This window comes from Cynara cardunculus (assembly GCF_001531365.2).
Source record: "Cynara cardunculus var. scolymus isolate 2C chromosome LG 11, CcrdV1, whole genome shotgun sequence".
In the NCBI taxonomy this organism is placed as follows: domain Eukaryota; kingdom Viridiplantae; phylum Streptophyta; class Magnoliopsida; order Asterales; family Asteraceae; genus Cynara; species Cynara cardunculus.
Genome location: NC_037538.1, coordinates 17,465,987 through 17,480,536, shown reverse-complemented (window position 1 = coordinate 17,480,536; position 14,550 = coordinate 17,465,987). Strand labels below are relative to the sequence as shown.

At 34.8% G+C, this 14,550-nt stretch overlaps 1 protein-coding gene across 2 annotated transcripts; it reads right to left on the bottom strand.

Annotated features, from left to right (window-relative positions):
- Positions 1–7,489: 7,489 nt before the first annotated feature.
- LOC112522237 (vesicle transport protein GOT1-like) lies at positions 7,490–14,088 on the bottom strand. 2 transcript variants are annotated; one of them, XM_025131340.1, is made up of 7 exons: positions 14,011–14,088; positions 13,576–13,658; positions 12,246–12,337; positions 12,042–12,122; positions 11,712–11,809; positions 11,543–11,624; positions 7,490–7,846 (listed from the first exon to the last, which is right to left on the bottom strand). In XM_025131340.1, exons 2-7 carry the CDS (start codon positions 13,604–13,606, stop codon positions 7,808–7,810), a joined length of 423 nt encoding a protein of 140 aa, XP_024987108.1. In that variant the 5' UTR covers positions 13,607–13,658; positions 14,011–14,088; the 3' UTR covers positions 7,490–7,807. The 2 variants fall into 2 exon arrangements, with proteins under 2 accessions (XP_024987108.1, XP_024987109.1); XM_025131341.1 differs by lacking the exon at positions 14,011–14,088 and adding an exon at positions 13,777–13,996.
- Positions 14,089–14,550: the final 462 nt, after the last annotated feature.

The following is a 14,550-nucleotide window of genomic DNA, read 5'->3' as shown; positions in this document are numbered from 1 at the left end:
GGGAACAAGTCTCTGGGTTGAAGGACGAGTTGGTGGCTGTTGAAACTTTCACTCATCTTAAGACATGAGCTACCATAATGCAAAGTCATCTAGATGTGAATAACCTCTTAAGGAATGTCGAGGAAGAGCTTGGGTTTTTTCTAAGGATTGTCGGGAACAAATATAATCTCAAATCCAACAATGAAGAAGATATCCAAGACATTCCCACTTCCTCCATTAGTTGATACTTCAAGGGGGTTTTACCTGGAATGAAAAAACAAAAATGGATTCCCCTTCTCCGTCTTTAAGGCTTTAAGGCGAACCGTATGGCGGATGAGACGCAGGAGCAAAGATGGAATATTCTATGAACTTCACTATTTTAGTTATCTTCATTTTTTTAATGATCCAATTTTCTTTGGATAAACGACGAGGTCGGACTCGTTGGAGACATTGTGGAACAGATCACGGAGGCCCAATCTACCCCTCAGCCTTGATCATGGTCTTTTACTATTTTTTGTATTTTTAATGGGCCCATTGGTGGTTGTACCAAACATTTGTAATTTTCTTTTGATTTATCAATAAAAGCGTTTTACTTCGTCGTTTTACTTTATGGTTGCAAAAAATATGTCGTATGAATGCTTATTTTAGAGCGTAGACAATACGTAAGGCTTTAACAAATGCTAAAATTGAGCATCTTTATAAGTCGAGTAGGTGCCAAGATCCGAAAACTTTGGTGATCGAGTAAATGCCAAGATCGGACGATCTCGAAAAAGACACAAACATTTTCTTGCGAACTTAAAATTTTGGTCGCACATGAATGATCGTGCGACTTAAGTCGAGAGTTTCATCTGTCGTGCTTAATCGTTGATTGCTTGACGACTAGGGTCTTTATAGTTGATCGTAGGAATTAACTCGAGTGTTTACATTCAATATTGTTCAATATATCATGCAAATTTTGGCGTTTGCCGACAGGGGTCCTTAGTATATTTTATCGATCTTGGATCTTTTATTTCTTCCATCTACGACATTGATGCGGGGGCATATGTGTCGTATGACTGGCGACAAATATGACTCTGTGAAAAAAATTCAAATGCATATATGTGTTCTACGACGTCTGGTGGTCTTGCATTCCTAACAGAGAAAATAAGTTCAGGTAGAATGGTTGACCAATGACTCTTCAATGCTTATGTTAGTAATATTATCATGAAAGTAATCATAACGGAAAGACTTATTTTTTTTTTCAAATGTACCACGTTCCAACTACGTGGGATGTCTTAGTTATCCGTAATGTGTAGGCGGTAATCACCTTTACCGACGACTTCAGATATATATGATATGGTCCTTCCTATCTTGTAGTTGGCTTACCTGCATTTGATTCTCTCGTATTAGGAAAGATTCGTCGTAAGACATAGTCTCCTTCCTAAAAAACTTTGATCTTAACATTTTTGTTAAAACGTAGAATGACTGATTGTTGTTGGGCCGCCATTTTAAGAAATGTTGATTCCTTAAGTTCTTCGAGAGCATTGAGGTTGTATCTTAGGTCGACCGAGTTATGATCCATGGAAGTATGTAATGCAATCGGTGTATGAACTTCAACTGGTAAGACCGTTTCGCACCCATAAACGAGGAAAAATGGAGTTTGTCATGTCGATGGTCGTGGCATCGTGCGATTGGCCCATAGAACTGATGGGAGTTCTTCGACCCACATTCTTTTTTTTTGTTGCTAATTTTAACCTTTTTTCAAAGAGTCTATAATGACTTTATTGGTAGATTTAGCGAGTCCTTTTGATTACGGATATCGTGGGGACGAAGTAATTAGCTTGATGTAACGCTCGTCCCAAAAACAATGGGTCTTATCACTGATGAATTGTGACTCATTGTCACACACAATTTCAGAGGGAATCCCAAACCTACAATAACGTCAGTCTGGATAAAAGAGATAACCTCTTTATCCTGAACTTGGGAAACAAGGCCAATTCGATCCACTTGAAAAAATAATTTGTAAGTACTAGGAATAATACCTTTTATCCTGATGTTGACGTAATTTTCCCACTCTGTCCATCCCGCATTGCATGATGGCCACATGATGAGTGTGAAGGGTAAAGTTTCAGAGGTTTCGTGTGTATACCTGAGTGTCTTTGCATCCGTCACAACTTTGTACGAATTTAATCGCATCTTGTTGTAGCGTGGGCCAATAGTATCCTTGCTGCAAGATACGATTGAATAGACTTCCACCACCTGAATGGTTGCGAATTCACCAGAATGCATGTCTTTCAAAATTTATTGTGTACGTCGTCCAAAGACATATAAAAAATTCAATCCTGAGAGAATAGAAGAGGGACAAGCTCCAAAGATTCCTTTCTTATTTGTTCGAGGAGGAACAACTGAGAGTTTGGATACATTGAGTGAAAGATTCACTTTCAGCTTTGGCTTAGGTTTCTGAGTGGGTTCAGATACCTTGGCCCTTGAGGAAGAAGGTTTACAAGTTGAACGTTTAGATCTGGGTCTATTTGACTTGTTAGCCTTATTGGGAAGAGGAGCGCTGAGAATGGCTTTACATTTGTCTTTGCATCCTAAACTCGAGGGAGTTTCTTCAAGATGAGTCTTAGTGGAAGAGTAATGAGAGGAAGAGGTGTCAGGAATGGAAGAGACAAAAGTACCAAACTTAAGCATGGACTTGTCAATGACACTTTCTTCCTAATCATAGGAAAATCTTAAACCATTATTTATCTTGGTAGGGATTTAAGCGTTGATAATCTCAAAGGCCTTGATGGAGGCTTTGCACCACCCTTCAATGGTAGCCTTCTTTGCCTTGAGTTCAACAATAGCTTGCTCACGCTCAATGATAGCCTGCTCGCGTTCGATGCTTATGATTTGGTTTACAATGACCCGATCCTTAAGATTTTCCTCAATCTTATTAGGTCCTTGATCTTTGAATGCCAATGGCTATTATAGACCCCACACGAGTGTCTAAATAATCTTCTTTTTGTCTCCATCACTCCATTGATGGGGGAGCTATGAAATCTACTGTTAAAGAATTGCGACAATCGTAACAGTTGTAAGAACTGTTGGAGAGATTGTAAATGAAACATAAGGTCCATTCTCAATGTAGTATGGGATATGAGGATCCACACCTTCCAATAATAGAGACATCTGGTTCTTCTAGAGACTTAAGTTGTCTCTGATGAAACGAGGAGGTTTGACAAGAGAGTCATTATCATGAAAGTTGGTGTTAGTGTTTTGCGAAGCCATTTTGACAGGAATAAATTATATAAAGAAGGAAAAATAATAAAATACCAATAAAACAACAATACAACACAAAAAACAAACACTGCTCTGATATCACTTGTTGGTCCCAGCCAGATCTACAATAGTTTATAAGTAATCATTTTGTAGAAGAGTGGGTGAATACAAACATAAAAACTTTCACTTTTAAAAATTATATATTGATAAAGAAGATCAATACAAATTTTACAGATTGTTAGATAAGGTAAAACATTTATCTGAACAATCTAAGATACACACAATTACAAAAAGCAAAGAGAAAAGATTTGCTACAAGTAATAAAGAAAGAATAAAAGTGCTCTTCACTTGTTAAAGTGGCTCTTTCTCTTAGAGAGAGAGTAGTGGGAGAAGTAACTTATTGAGTAAGTTCTTAGTGAGGAAGATTAATAACTGAGAGGGGAACCACTCAGCTATTTATACCCATTGCATTAAATGCAATTTAGAAGGTGCAAAACACATGTCAAACTTTTGGAGGAAAGCTTGTCATTTGTTCAGATTTGGCAAGATTTTGGCCATATGTGAACAATCCTCTTTCATAAAGTGGGTAAGCACATTAGAGTCAACGGAGTGGCACCGTATTGTACTATACTTTAGAAGGTATGGATTTGTCCTTTGTATGAGGAAGGAAAAGACAAAAACAATCGTGCTTTACAAGTTTCATTTGATCATTGAATACTGGGATGATGCTGAAAGGTCTCTTTAGTGTTCACTGAAACTTGCGCATACTTCACACATATGTAGACGAGCTTGTAATCACTAAATACCGCTTCAAATCACGAACTTGTTGGTCTCTAATCTTCAGCTTTTGTCTTCGACATTGCTGAAGAATCTGTGGTGTGAGTTTTGTTTTCTTGAAGTATAACAGTCTCTGAACAAATTACAATACACGTTCAACGATCACTGAACAGACTCAGTGAAGATCATTGAAACTGAATAACAGAAATACTATACTTCGATAGATAAAAGGGATTATCATCAAATCAATGAAATAAATGATTAACATTTAAAACCATAAAATATATAAGATTTAAAACCATTTTATTGGTGGCCATGATTGAAGAAAGACATTGTAAGATATGTAGAACGGTGTTTGACGTGTCTACAAGTAAAGATCGATCATCAAAGACCGTATAAGAATTTACAGTCTTTGGAAGTTCTTGTATGTAAATAGGATCATATCATGATGGATTTTGTCATGAAGTTACCGCAAACTCCAAAAGGGTATGATGTCATATGGGTGGTATCTTCAGTTATGACGGTAGACATAAGTTAACAAAGATATACAAAATTTTGTGAAATGTAGGTAGATGTTCTCGCGTAGTTAACAAAAAAAATCTTTTCATGGCAAACCAAACATATATATACATATATATACATATATATATATACATATATATACATATATATATACATATATATATATATGTGTGTGTGTGTGTATGTGTGTGTGCGCGCCTAATCAAATGAAAACTATGTAGTTTGTAATAACTGCGAGATCCAATATGAACCATTCTAAAGATATTTCTTAAATAAGTTAAAAGGGTAATTTAGTAATTTTATTTATGACAACTCATCAAAAGATATAATTAATTTTTCTAAAGGGAATATTTGATTAATTTTAATTACCTAATATATATTATCTTTTAAAGATGTTTGTGAATCAAAGTATACCATAATGATAATATTCACAATGTATCACAACGTGTTTTCATTGTTTTACAAAGTGTATCACATATGCATTTTCGTTATTTTCGTTGCTTTAGAAAGAGAATCACAATGTGTATTTTTGCTATTTTAGTTGTTTTACAAAGGTAAACAGTGTGCATCCTGTATGTATATATGGGTATAATAGTGAATATCGTTTCTATATATTTGATTAGGTATCACAATGTGTATATTGTGTTTATATAAGGTTCGTTGGAATAAGATTGCCGAAATAAAGTTTATTGGAGAGAGGAAAATTTTAAAATCTCAAAAATGCACTTAATCAATACTTTAAGTTAAAATTACCATAACTTTTAATTTCTGAATTTAATATTTGATTTGTGGTTGAGATCGCATCTCACGGTTATCAGTTCTTCCTTGAGTAGTCACTATATATATATATATATACACACACACACACACGGGAGAGGAATATTTGCAAACCAATTGTATAAACAGTGAAAACCGTCGATTTCATTGTTTATTTTAGTGAAAATTTCATGAAATTGTTTAACATAATGAAATTGTTGCAAATGATTCATTTCAAATAATTATAGACATTATTATCTTCATTCTATTAATTTTAGTAAACGAATTTCATCAGAATAAGAAATACATAAAACAATTTATTTTTACATAAAAACAAATATACATGAAACATTTTCATCAAGAAATGAATTATTTGAAACAATTTTATTATATTAAACAATTTCATATTTTTTTTACTAAAATAAACAATCAAACCAACGGTTTTCTAGGTTGGTATGAATAGCTTACAGCTTGATTTGCATTTTATTCATCCCATATATATACATATATAAATATAACATACATAGTTGCCATTCATTTACAAACCCTATATATATTTACAACTCATCCAAGTCTATCTTAGACGAAGGATAATGTCAGAAGGAGAGTTAAGGTGAAAAGCGTGATAAAAGATCTGGATCCTTGATTATCTTTAATCTCAAGCCCACCCATGAATTGCTTGATACGAGAATTAATCTGGTGTATCTCATCTTAATGTGCATCCAATTATTCTAATGTGCATCCAATCATCCTAATGTGTATTAGAAATGATCAAGACCCTTGATCCTCTTTAATCTCAAACTCACCCGTGAATTGCTTGATACGAGGATTGATCTGGTGGATCTCATCCTAATGTGCATCCAATCATCCTAATATGCATCAGAGAGGATCTGAACACTTGATTCTCTTTACTCTCAAACTGACCAATGAATTGCTTGATATAAGGATTGATCTAGTGCATTTCATTCTAATGTGCATCCTATCATCCCTATGTGCATCCAAAAGTGGAGATCCTTCTTACACTTATGGCCTTTAACTCTTCTTTTCATCAAAATCCAACCATATATATATATATATATGAAAAAATAAGGTTGTAGGATTTATATGAAGATGGAAGGTGTTTACACTTTATTAGTGTTTTTGAAGATATTGAAAATACACCTTTTCTTGAGGGGTGGTGGTGAGACGGTGCCGGTTCCATAAGGTGGACGAGGAGCTTCTTGATAATTCCACACTCTGAATTAACTACACCTTAATTTGTTAAGCATTGTTGGAAGCAGGCAATAGGCATATATATATATATATATATATGAATACGGGAAGATGAGCTGGATGGGTGGTAGACACGTGGCAAGCTACAATGCTACATGCCCATTCAGCATCTTCTTGCACTTATTCATTTTGCGTTTTTTATTCTTTGTTTACCCAAATGCTTAACAATACTCACTTGTAAGAGTCAACATTATAATACGTAAGATTTTAATATATCAAAACGTATTAAATTTAATAATTTACCGGGTAAACATTTATCTGGATAAAAGTTGTAATCTTCACTTACCAGATAAGACTTTTCATCCTTCTCATCGCCCTTACCCAATAAGATTCTTCATCCGATAAGTAAATTTATCCGATTAATAAACGACTCCTTAGTGTCTAAAACCTTGGTACTGATAATTTGGTTTTGGATCATGCTTCTCATTTTATTTGTCAAAATTTATGATATTTTTAACACAATTTCTATTTGCTAATATTAATAATAATTTTTATTTTTTAAACAATATTTTAAATATTGATGGATAACAAAATAATTTCATTTAATCTATATTTATTTCTGTAAAGATGTTGTACGTTTTTAATTTCATGTTTCGGGGTATTCTCTTCGTGACCGTTTTCCGTCTCCGCTATCCTTTTTGTTCTTTGGTTGAATTCGAGTTGCTAATGCTAAGCAATGTTTAAGGGTTCGTAAAATGTTTCGGAATTCGATCGAGTTGAAATTGAATCTCAAGAAATTTAACCACCTTTTTTTTCTTCCTAAATTCAAGAAAACATCGTAACTGAACCAAATGACGGAATGAAATTTGGTCAGAAGATATTACCTTTCCATTCCAGCAAACCAAGCGTCTCCTTATTGTTTGTCGATGCCAAACATTGAACAAAGATCGTTCCAACAAAAAATTCAAATATTGAAAACCAACTTAGTGCACCCATCTTCTCAAACAATCTCGATCATGCACTAGATTACACTGTAATCAAAGTTCATGGTACGAGCTAAGATGATCGATCTATAACAATGAACCGAAACAAATCTTAAAGTTGATCAGATGTTATACACAGCCAACATGGCAACAATTTCCAGAAAAACTAGAAAGCATTTTCTATTTCGACAACAAACTTAAAAAAGAAGTAACGGTGAAGTTATACCTGTATCTGCTGACAACACTTCATCGGCACGGTTTAATCAACCCTCAGATACAATTTACAACGTGTACACGTTGGATGCTTCTTTCCAACTTCATTGCCCAGGTTCAAGTTATACAGGCACCCTTTTCCCACGGTATCGATCAAAGAACTGTGAAGAAAATGCAAGTAATTTTAGTTTGAAGGGTATTTCGATGAAAGATTGCATACCAATTATAATGAGTTATAAACATGATAATCAAGCACTACTTCACCACGCAGTTGTCAAAATTGAGATATATATTAAAACACACGGACCCAGTATGTCCCCATGAAGGTCGGGTCGGGGTGGGATGTATGATGAACACCACCACAAAAAGTAGAGCGGTTGTTTATGTGAAAACCCTTGGCTTGTGAAACGTGTGTGAAAGAGAGAAGCATATATGACAAATTGTAGTAAGAAATAACATACAAATAGAAGCAGGTACGAGAAAAGCATAAGAAAGGTAAGAAATTGAATCATATATGACCGTGAATATCCATGAAATATTAATGTTTTGACTTTCAAAAAGTCAATTGGCTCCTGCTTTCGGTTGTCCAAAAGTTTACAATTTATGACCAGTTGAGATTATATTGGATGAAGGAACCCGGTGTATGCTAATCTCAGATCTAAATCAAAATCTTCAATATTACTAGAGTTCACTCCATGTTATATATCTAGGGGTACGAATGGGACTGGGGTTACGCAATGGTTTATTGTGCAGCTCCTCAGTCGATAACAAATGGGGTTCTGTTAGGGTTTAGTATATTACATATTTGGATTCGTTGGGTTCGTTGTAGCTCGGGGTTGTAACAACCTATTTAATAAAAAAAATCAATCTAAACAGAACGATGTTTCATAAACTCGCAATGAAATAGGATTTAGGAGGAGAATGAAGTTGGTAAGACAATTTAAAAGTATAAAATATCTATCATATGATTCTAGAGAGCAAGATACTTAAAAAATGTGTGCTTTTTGGACCGAGAAATAACAATTTTTAAGAAGAGAAATGCGCGATTTTAGAGAGAATAACATGCATCTCGAGTTACATACAGGCTCTTTAGAGAGCGAAATTTTACATGTAGATGTAGAAAGATATTGTAGGTTAATTTAGAGATATAAGAAGTGCATTATAATTACAGAGCAGAAAGTGAGTTCTCTAAAATGTTGATGATAAATAAAAATATTCACATATAAATCCGGGAAAAAAATTACTTGCATGGATAATAATTATATAAGTAACTCTATAGACAATTCATATGTGAATTTACTATATTTTAAATGTAAAAGTAGAAGTGTATAAAGCTTTTTAGAAGAATAAAGAGAGAGTTTGTGTGACTTCTTTACATTTTAGGGCAAATAATCAGTTCCAAAAACCATGGTCTTTCTGAGAGAGAAAATAAGCAGTTCTAACCAATCTCAATTATTACTTGGTTGGAGAATATGGATTGACAGATACTTAGGGGCCGTTTACCTAAATGCTTACCCGGTAAGCGCTTACCATTAGGCGTCAACACTGTAATTACTCTACCGGATAAGATTGTAGTACATCAAACTAGTATCGTATGCAACAATTTACCCAGTAAGCGCTTACCCGGGTAAGAGTCGTCACCCTCACTTACCGAGTAAGACTCTTCATCTTTATCATTGCTCTTACTGGGTAAGATTTTTGACTATTATCATGTTCATCCGGTAAAGATAATTACCTCGTAAGCACTTACCGGGTAAGCGTTTAGTAAACGGCCCCTTAGTCACAGACCTAGTTAGATCGGGTCACCATTTTTTGCATGTTTGTAGTGAGTCTAGATAATATTTGGAGTCAATCAAGGTACCAAGGATTATCAAGTAACACATGAAAAAATTAATCGTCTCATTTATGTAGTTCCATCTTTGTGAAACCAAGGTTATTGTTAGAACCAACAAAAAAAGTTTCATGTTCTAATCCAATTTATACGCTGAAGATAAGAAGGGAAAGCCATATGTGGTCACAGTGCAATATTTAAATTTCAATTTAGAGATCAACAAGTGAAACCTCTCTACCAAATTGACCTAAACAAATTGCAGTAAATATTTGTTCAACGCCTATAATCCTACTGTGTTGTTTTAACAAAAGATCAAAAACGCATTTCTCCCTTTCTCCAAAACGTTTAGGCTTAACTAGAACTCCATTGCTAGTGTTGGGACGAAAAAGAATATACCAACAAAAAGATCTCATATGAGCGGCGTGGAATGAGACACACCAATTATGCAACACAGAATTTATGCTACATGTCTTGGTCAATGGATTCGGAATGTATTCATTATCTTTCTCTTTACAGACTCTGAAAGAACATATAGGGCAAGTAATTTTAATTGATGTATCATATTCATGGATGATAATATAAATTGAATCGGTCAGCCTGTTTTGAGTTTTCAATTTCGACCTATGACTGGAAAGAACCAGAAAGAGAAGGTCCTCAGATGCTACGTGATTCTTAGCTGTCTCCAACCAACTAAAGAGTTTTTACACAAACAACGGACAAAGACGTTCACCAAAAAACACAAATAGAGCACATCTTTGGGTACTAAAAGATATATACAAAAACCAGCCAATGTGACTCTATCATACTGTTTGAATCATTTTAAGAATGTTTTAGAAATTGGACTGTTCATTGAGCCAGAAAATGGAGAAACAAAGGGAAAACTATTCCAATATAAGAAATATAAGAATCATTTAAACAATAATAAAGGAAACACAAAGAAGCATAGACCAACGTTTAATCTAAACCAAACCTAGTAAATCCCACCCGTAAGTAGGGCCTAGGGGGTATACCATACATCCACCTCAAGAGGTAGAGGCATTGTTTCCGAGAAGACCCCCGGCTTGCAAAAAGGATTAGGAAGATTTGGCTAAAGAGTTCAGTTTAGAATAATCGTTTTTCAAAAGGCAGTTTTAGTATAATAAAAAACTGCAAGGAGAGAAAAAGGACAAGAAGAAAATCAAAGAAATGAGAAAACAAGTTGAACAGGACCAGAGAGTGGAGACAGCTAGCCAGCAAGTCCAAGCTAAAAAGCACAAGGGAGATACCAAAGATTCTCCCCCCTACCGTCCCATGGCACTACAAATTATCTGGACTCCTCTACACCCCCATCCTCTATTGTCTTATCCCCCCCCCCCCAAAAAATAAAAACTGCATAACCCAAAATTTTCTTACAAATAATCTATTACTACTACTACCTCCACCGTCTCCAAAAGCTCCTATATGAGGTCATGTCATCAAAAAGTACTAACGCTGCCATGTCCATCTCAACTGAGATGAACAACTAATCTATACGAGCTAAATGTTTTATCAAACAACAAAGTGAGCAAAGAAATAAATTTTACTTTGAAAAATGGGGTAGAGAAATTATTGTATAAGTTATGCACTTTATGATCGTAGAGAACCAATGACCACTCGTTGGGTCATCCAGTTAAATGGTTGAGCTATTGAAGTTGCTGATTCCTTGTGCGTTCTCTAAAATTGGGTTTTTGGGATTGACCCAAGTCTTTTGGAACAGGGCAGAGGGTCAAAGGGATTCAACCGGCCTAGTCAGTTCAGGTTTTTATACATTAAATTTTTAATTCTACAAGGAGAATGAGAGGTTACACAATGGTCTTATGGGAATGTTTGGAACTCCAATTCCAAGCTTCTAACCCAATGATCCCAATCAATCCCTTATTGTAACTTTCTAATTCAGTTTCCTCCTTGGTCAGACACAGTGGATAAAGCGGGATACATTTGAGACCATGCTAAGGAGGCATTAAAATATCAACAAGATCAATAATTACAAGGGCAGGAGCAAACATACCGATCTAATAAAAGGTTGTTGAAACACCCAACCAATAACAGGTATCTTCTGCACAAAAACTGCTAGCGTGGGCCAAAAGCCACTGCATAAATCACATTGTAAGTAACTAATATCAAGTCCCATGAGCAGCACAGAAGCATTCATCTCATTAGGTTTATTTCAAGCAAACCTGAAGAGTACAATGAAACCATAAGACTCTGAGGCCATTCCTATTATTGGCCACCCAATGATGACAAAGAAGAAGCCAACACCAAAAGAAATTGTGCCCTGTGCAAGCATCAAGCAAAAGCTTAAACAATTGGAAATGGAAAAGTGAAGGTAGAGAGAACAGAACTTGCAAGGAGGACTTGATTCCAATGGTCATTATCACAAAACACTCACATACATAAACAGAACTTGCAAGGAGGACTTGATTCCAATGGTCTTTTCTTAAACAAACACTCACATACATGAACAGAATTACAAAAGTGAAGGTAGAGAGAACAGAAGCACCGAAAACCTTTAAGTTGTTACGTTTCATGAAGAATTGCAAGGAGGACTTGATTCCAATGGTCATTATCACCCCTGAGATGAATAGGATCTGGTTCAGTACCCACAAAATGACTTTTATGTTAGAAGTTGTCAACTCAACCTCAGCAATAAGCAAACTTGTATACTGAGCAAAGATATACAAGGAAATCTGATAGAACAGGAAGACACTAACATTTCCAATGGCAAGTAGTCCCTTGTCGAAAAAGAAAATGATCCCGAGAAATGAGAAAAAGACGCCAAATCCAGTTAATCCCAATCCAATCTCTGTTTCAGTGAAGAAAAAATTGTTCATTGATCTTATGAGCATCAACATCATCAATGTCAAAACCATGTTTCTGGTGAAGGTTCAAAACCAATGCAGTCTCAAACTCCAACAATTTTAGACACAAGATTGCCATAAGTAAATACATATTGCTTGGGCATCTTGGATGTAAAGCAAATAACAATGCAACTATGTAAAGCATTCAACGAGAAAATGAGCTAAAACTAGAGAATTACTCATATCTATGCCCTAGATAGTATTTTTCTTACAGAGTTTTGGATGGTAGTTTCCAAAGGCATTGAAGCAGTCTATAACTTCAGCTTAAGCATTAATGCAACTCTCCTACAGCTCTGCAACTTTCTATCATAATGTCACAAGAAAGCAGAATCCTGAACTATGTAATCACCAATAGCTTTACTAAGTTCGCTTATGTTTAACATGTAATCATCTTGTCTTCTTTCACTTTCTTTTAATAAAACCAAAATCAAAACGGTGTAACACCACCCAACTTCCCATTACAAGGTCAACATTCTTGAAGATTTTGTTAGTGACCATAGAGAAATGGAATCAGGACTTGTTTTCATTATTAAAAATTAAAGTTTGAGGATATCCCCCCAGGCACTGGATATATGAATGATAAGAGCAATGTCTAAACTAATCTATGTGATAAAGGTGGGAGAATGAACTTAAACAACCCTATAAATTGAAAGAAAATAAAATCAATTATGTTGACTTAAGGCTGCACTCTCAAATACATTGGTTTTCTGGGTTCAGATGGTTCATAAGAGGACTTCACCATGTCTCAGGTCAAGCAATTACAGCATGCATCTCCAGTACCCAATATGAAAGAGCCAGCACCAGCTTCCGCTCATAACATGATTAATTTCAAACATCATTTTCTACCACTTTACAGTAAGTATACACTACACATATGTTAGAGCTCTGTCATTCATTACAATAATACAAAGCCACAGAAAGTGGTTCGGGTCCGAAAATGCAAGTGCTCTTTTCTACTTACTGAGTTACTTCTATCCACTTCGTTATCAAATGTAGCAAGCGTAATATTCTAAACTGCCAAATAATAACGCACAACAGTTCATAAGTTCATGTCAACTCAAACTTAAACATAATTCATAAACCCTAAACAACTAAACCAAAATATCTTAAGACTATATGATCATAAATTGGAAGGAAAACCGGAAAAGAAAAGGTAAATAAAAGTAAGTGATTAAAAACTCACTTTTCCAGTCGTTCATCTCTAGGCCAGCCATGATGCTTACGCAGATACAAAACTCTCCAACTTCCAAAAATGATCCTCAAAAACTGAATCACAAGAAAGATACATCCAATTCAATCAAATTAATCAAAAACCAAAACACGACTTAACTCCACTAAATCAACCAAAAAAAAAATGGTAACGCTTCGGTCCTTAAATCTCAACTGGTATAGGTCAGCCAATCAATATAGGGTCTTAATGGCCCAAATTCAGCATAATTAAGATCCGAAAAACTTCAACCTTCTTTACTCGAATCAACGACCTACTAAGCATATCAAATGAAAGCAGATACCGATTTGAGAAACAATTTGACATGCTATTCCAAAGCAAAACAGCGGATACACATATACAATTGAATGCAATCAATTCCAAATTTGCATAAAAAGGAAAAAGATAGACCTGTTATAGAGAGCAAAGAGCAAGAGAGAAGCTCGAGCAGAGGGGAGAGATATGGCTATGACTGATTAGTGTGCAAAATTGGGGAAGAAATCGATTTTGCATCAGGTTTTGTTTTTGAAGTTTAGGCTAATAGCAATTATGGTCCCTGTACTTCTGGATTTTAGACAACTTGAGCACTTGGTAGTTAATTTTTATTTTATCCTTATAATTTACGAAATTATTCTTTTTTAATTTTGGTTTGTACTCCATTTTTTCATGGAGGCATATATTGTAATTACTCACGTTCATTTGAATCAATGTTCTAAAAGGTTTGATAAGGTAAGTGTTGTGGTTTAAGACTTGTATCTCACGTCACGTTAAATCTATGACACGTCAAGATCAGATATAAGATTTTCGTAAGTTGTAACATGGTATTTGAAAAAATATATATAATCTTTTTAGTGTCTTGCTTTTTAGATAACCTAATTAAAATCGTTTGATATCATTGACTTATTGAGTAATAATTAAAAAAACATATATATATATATATATATATATATA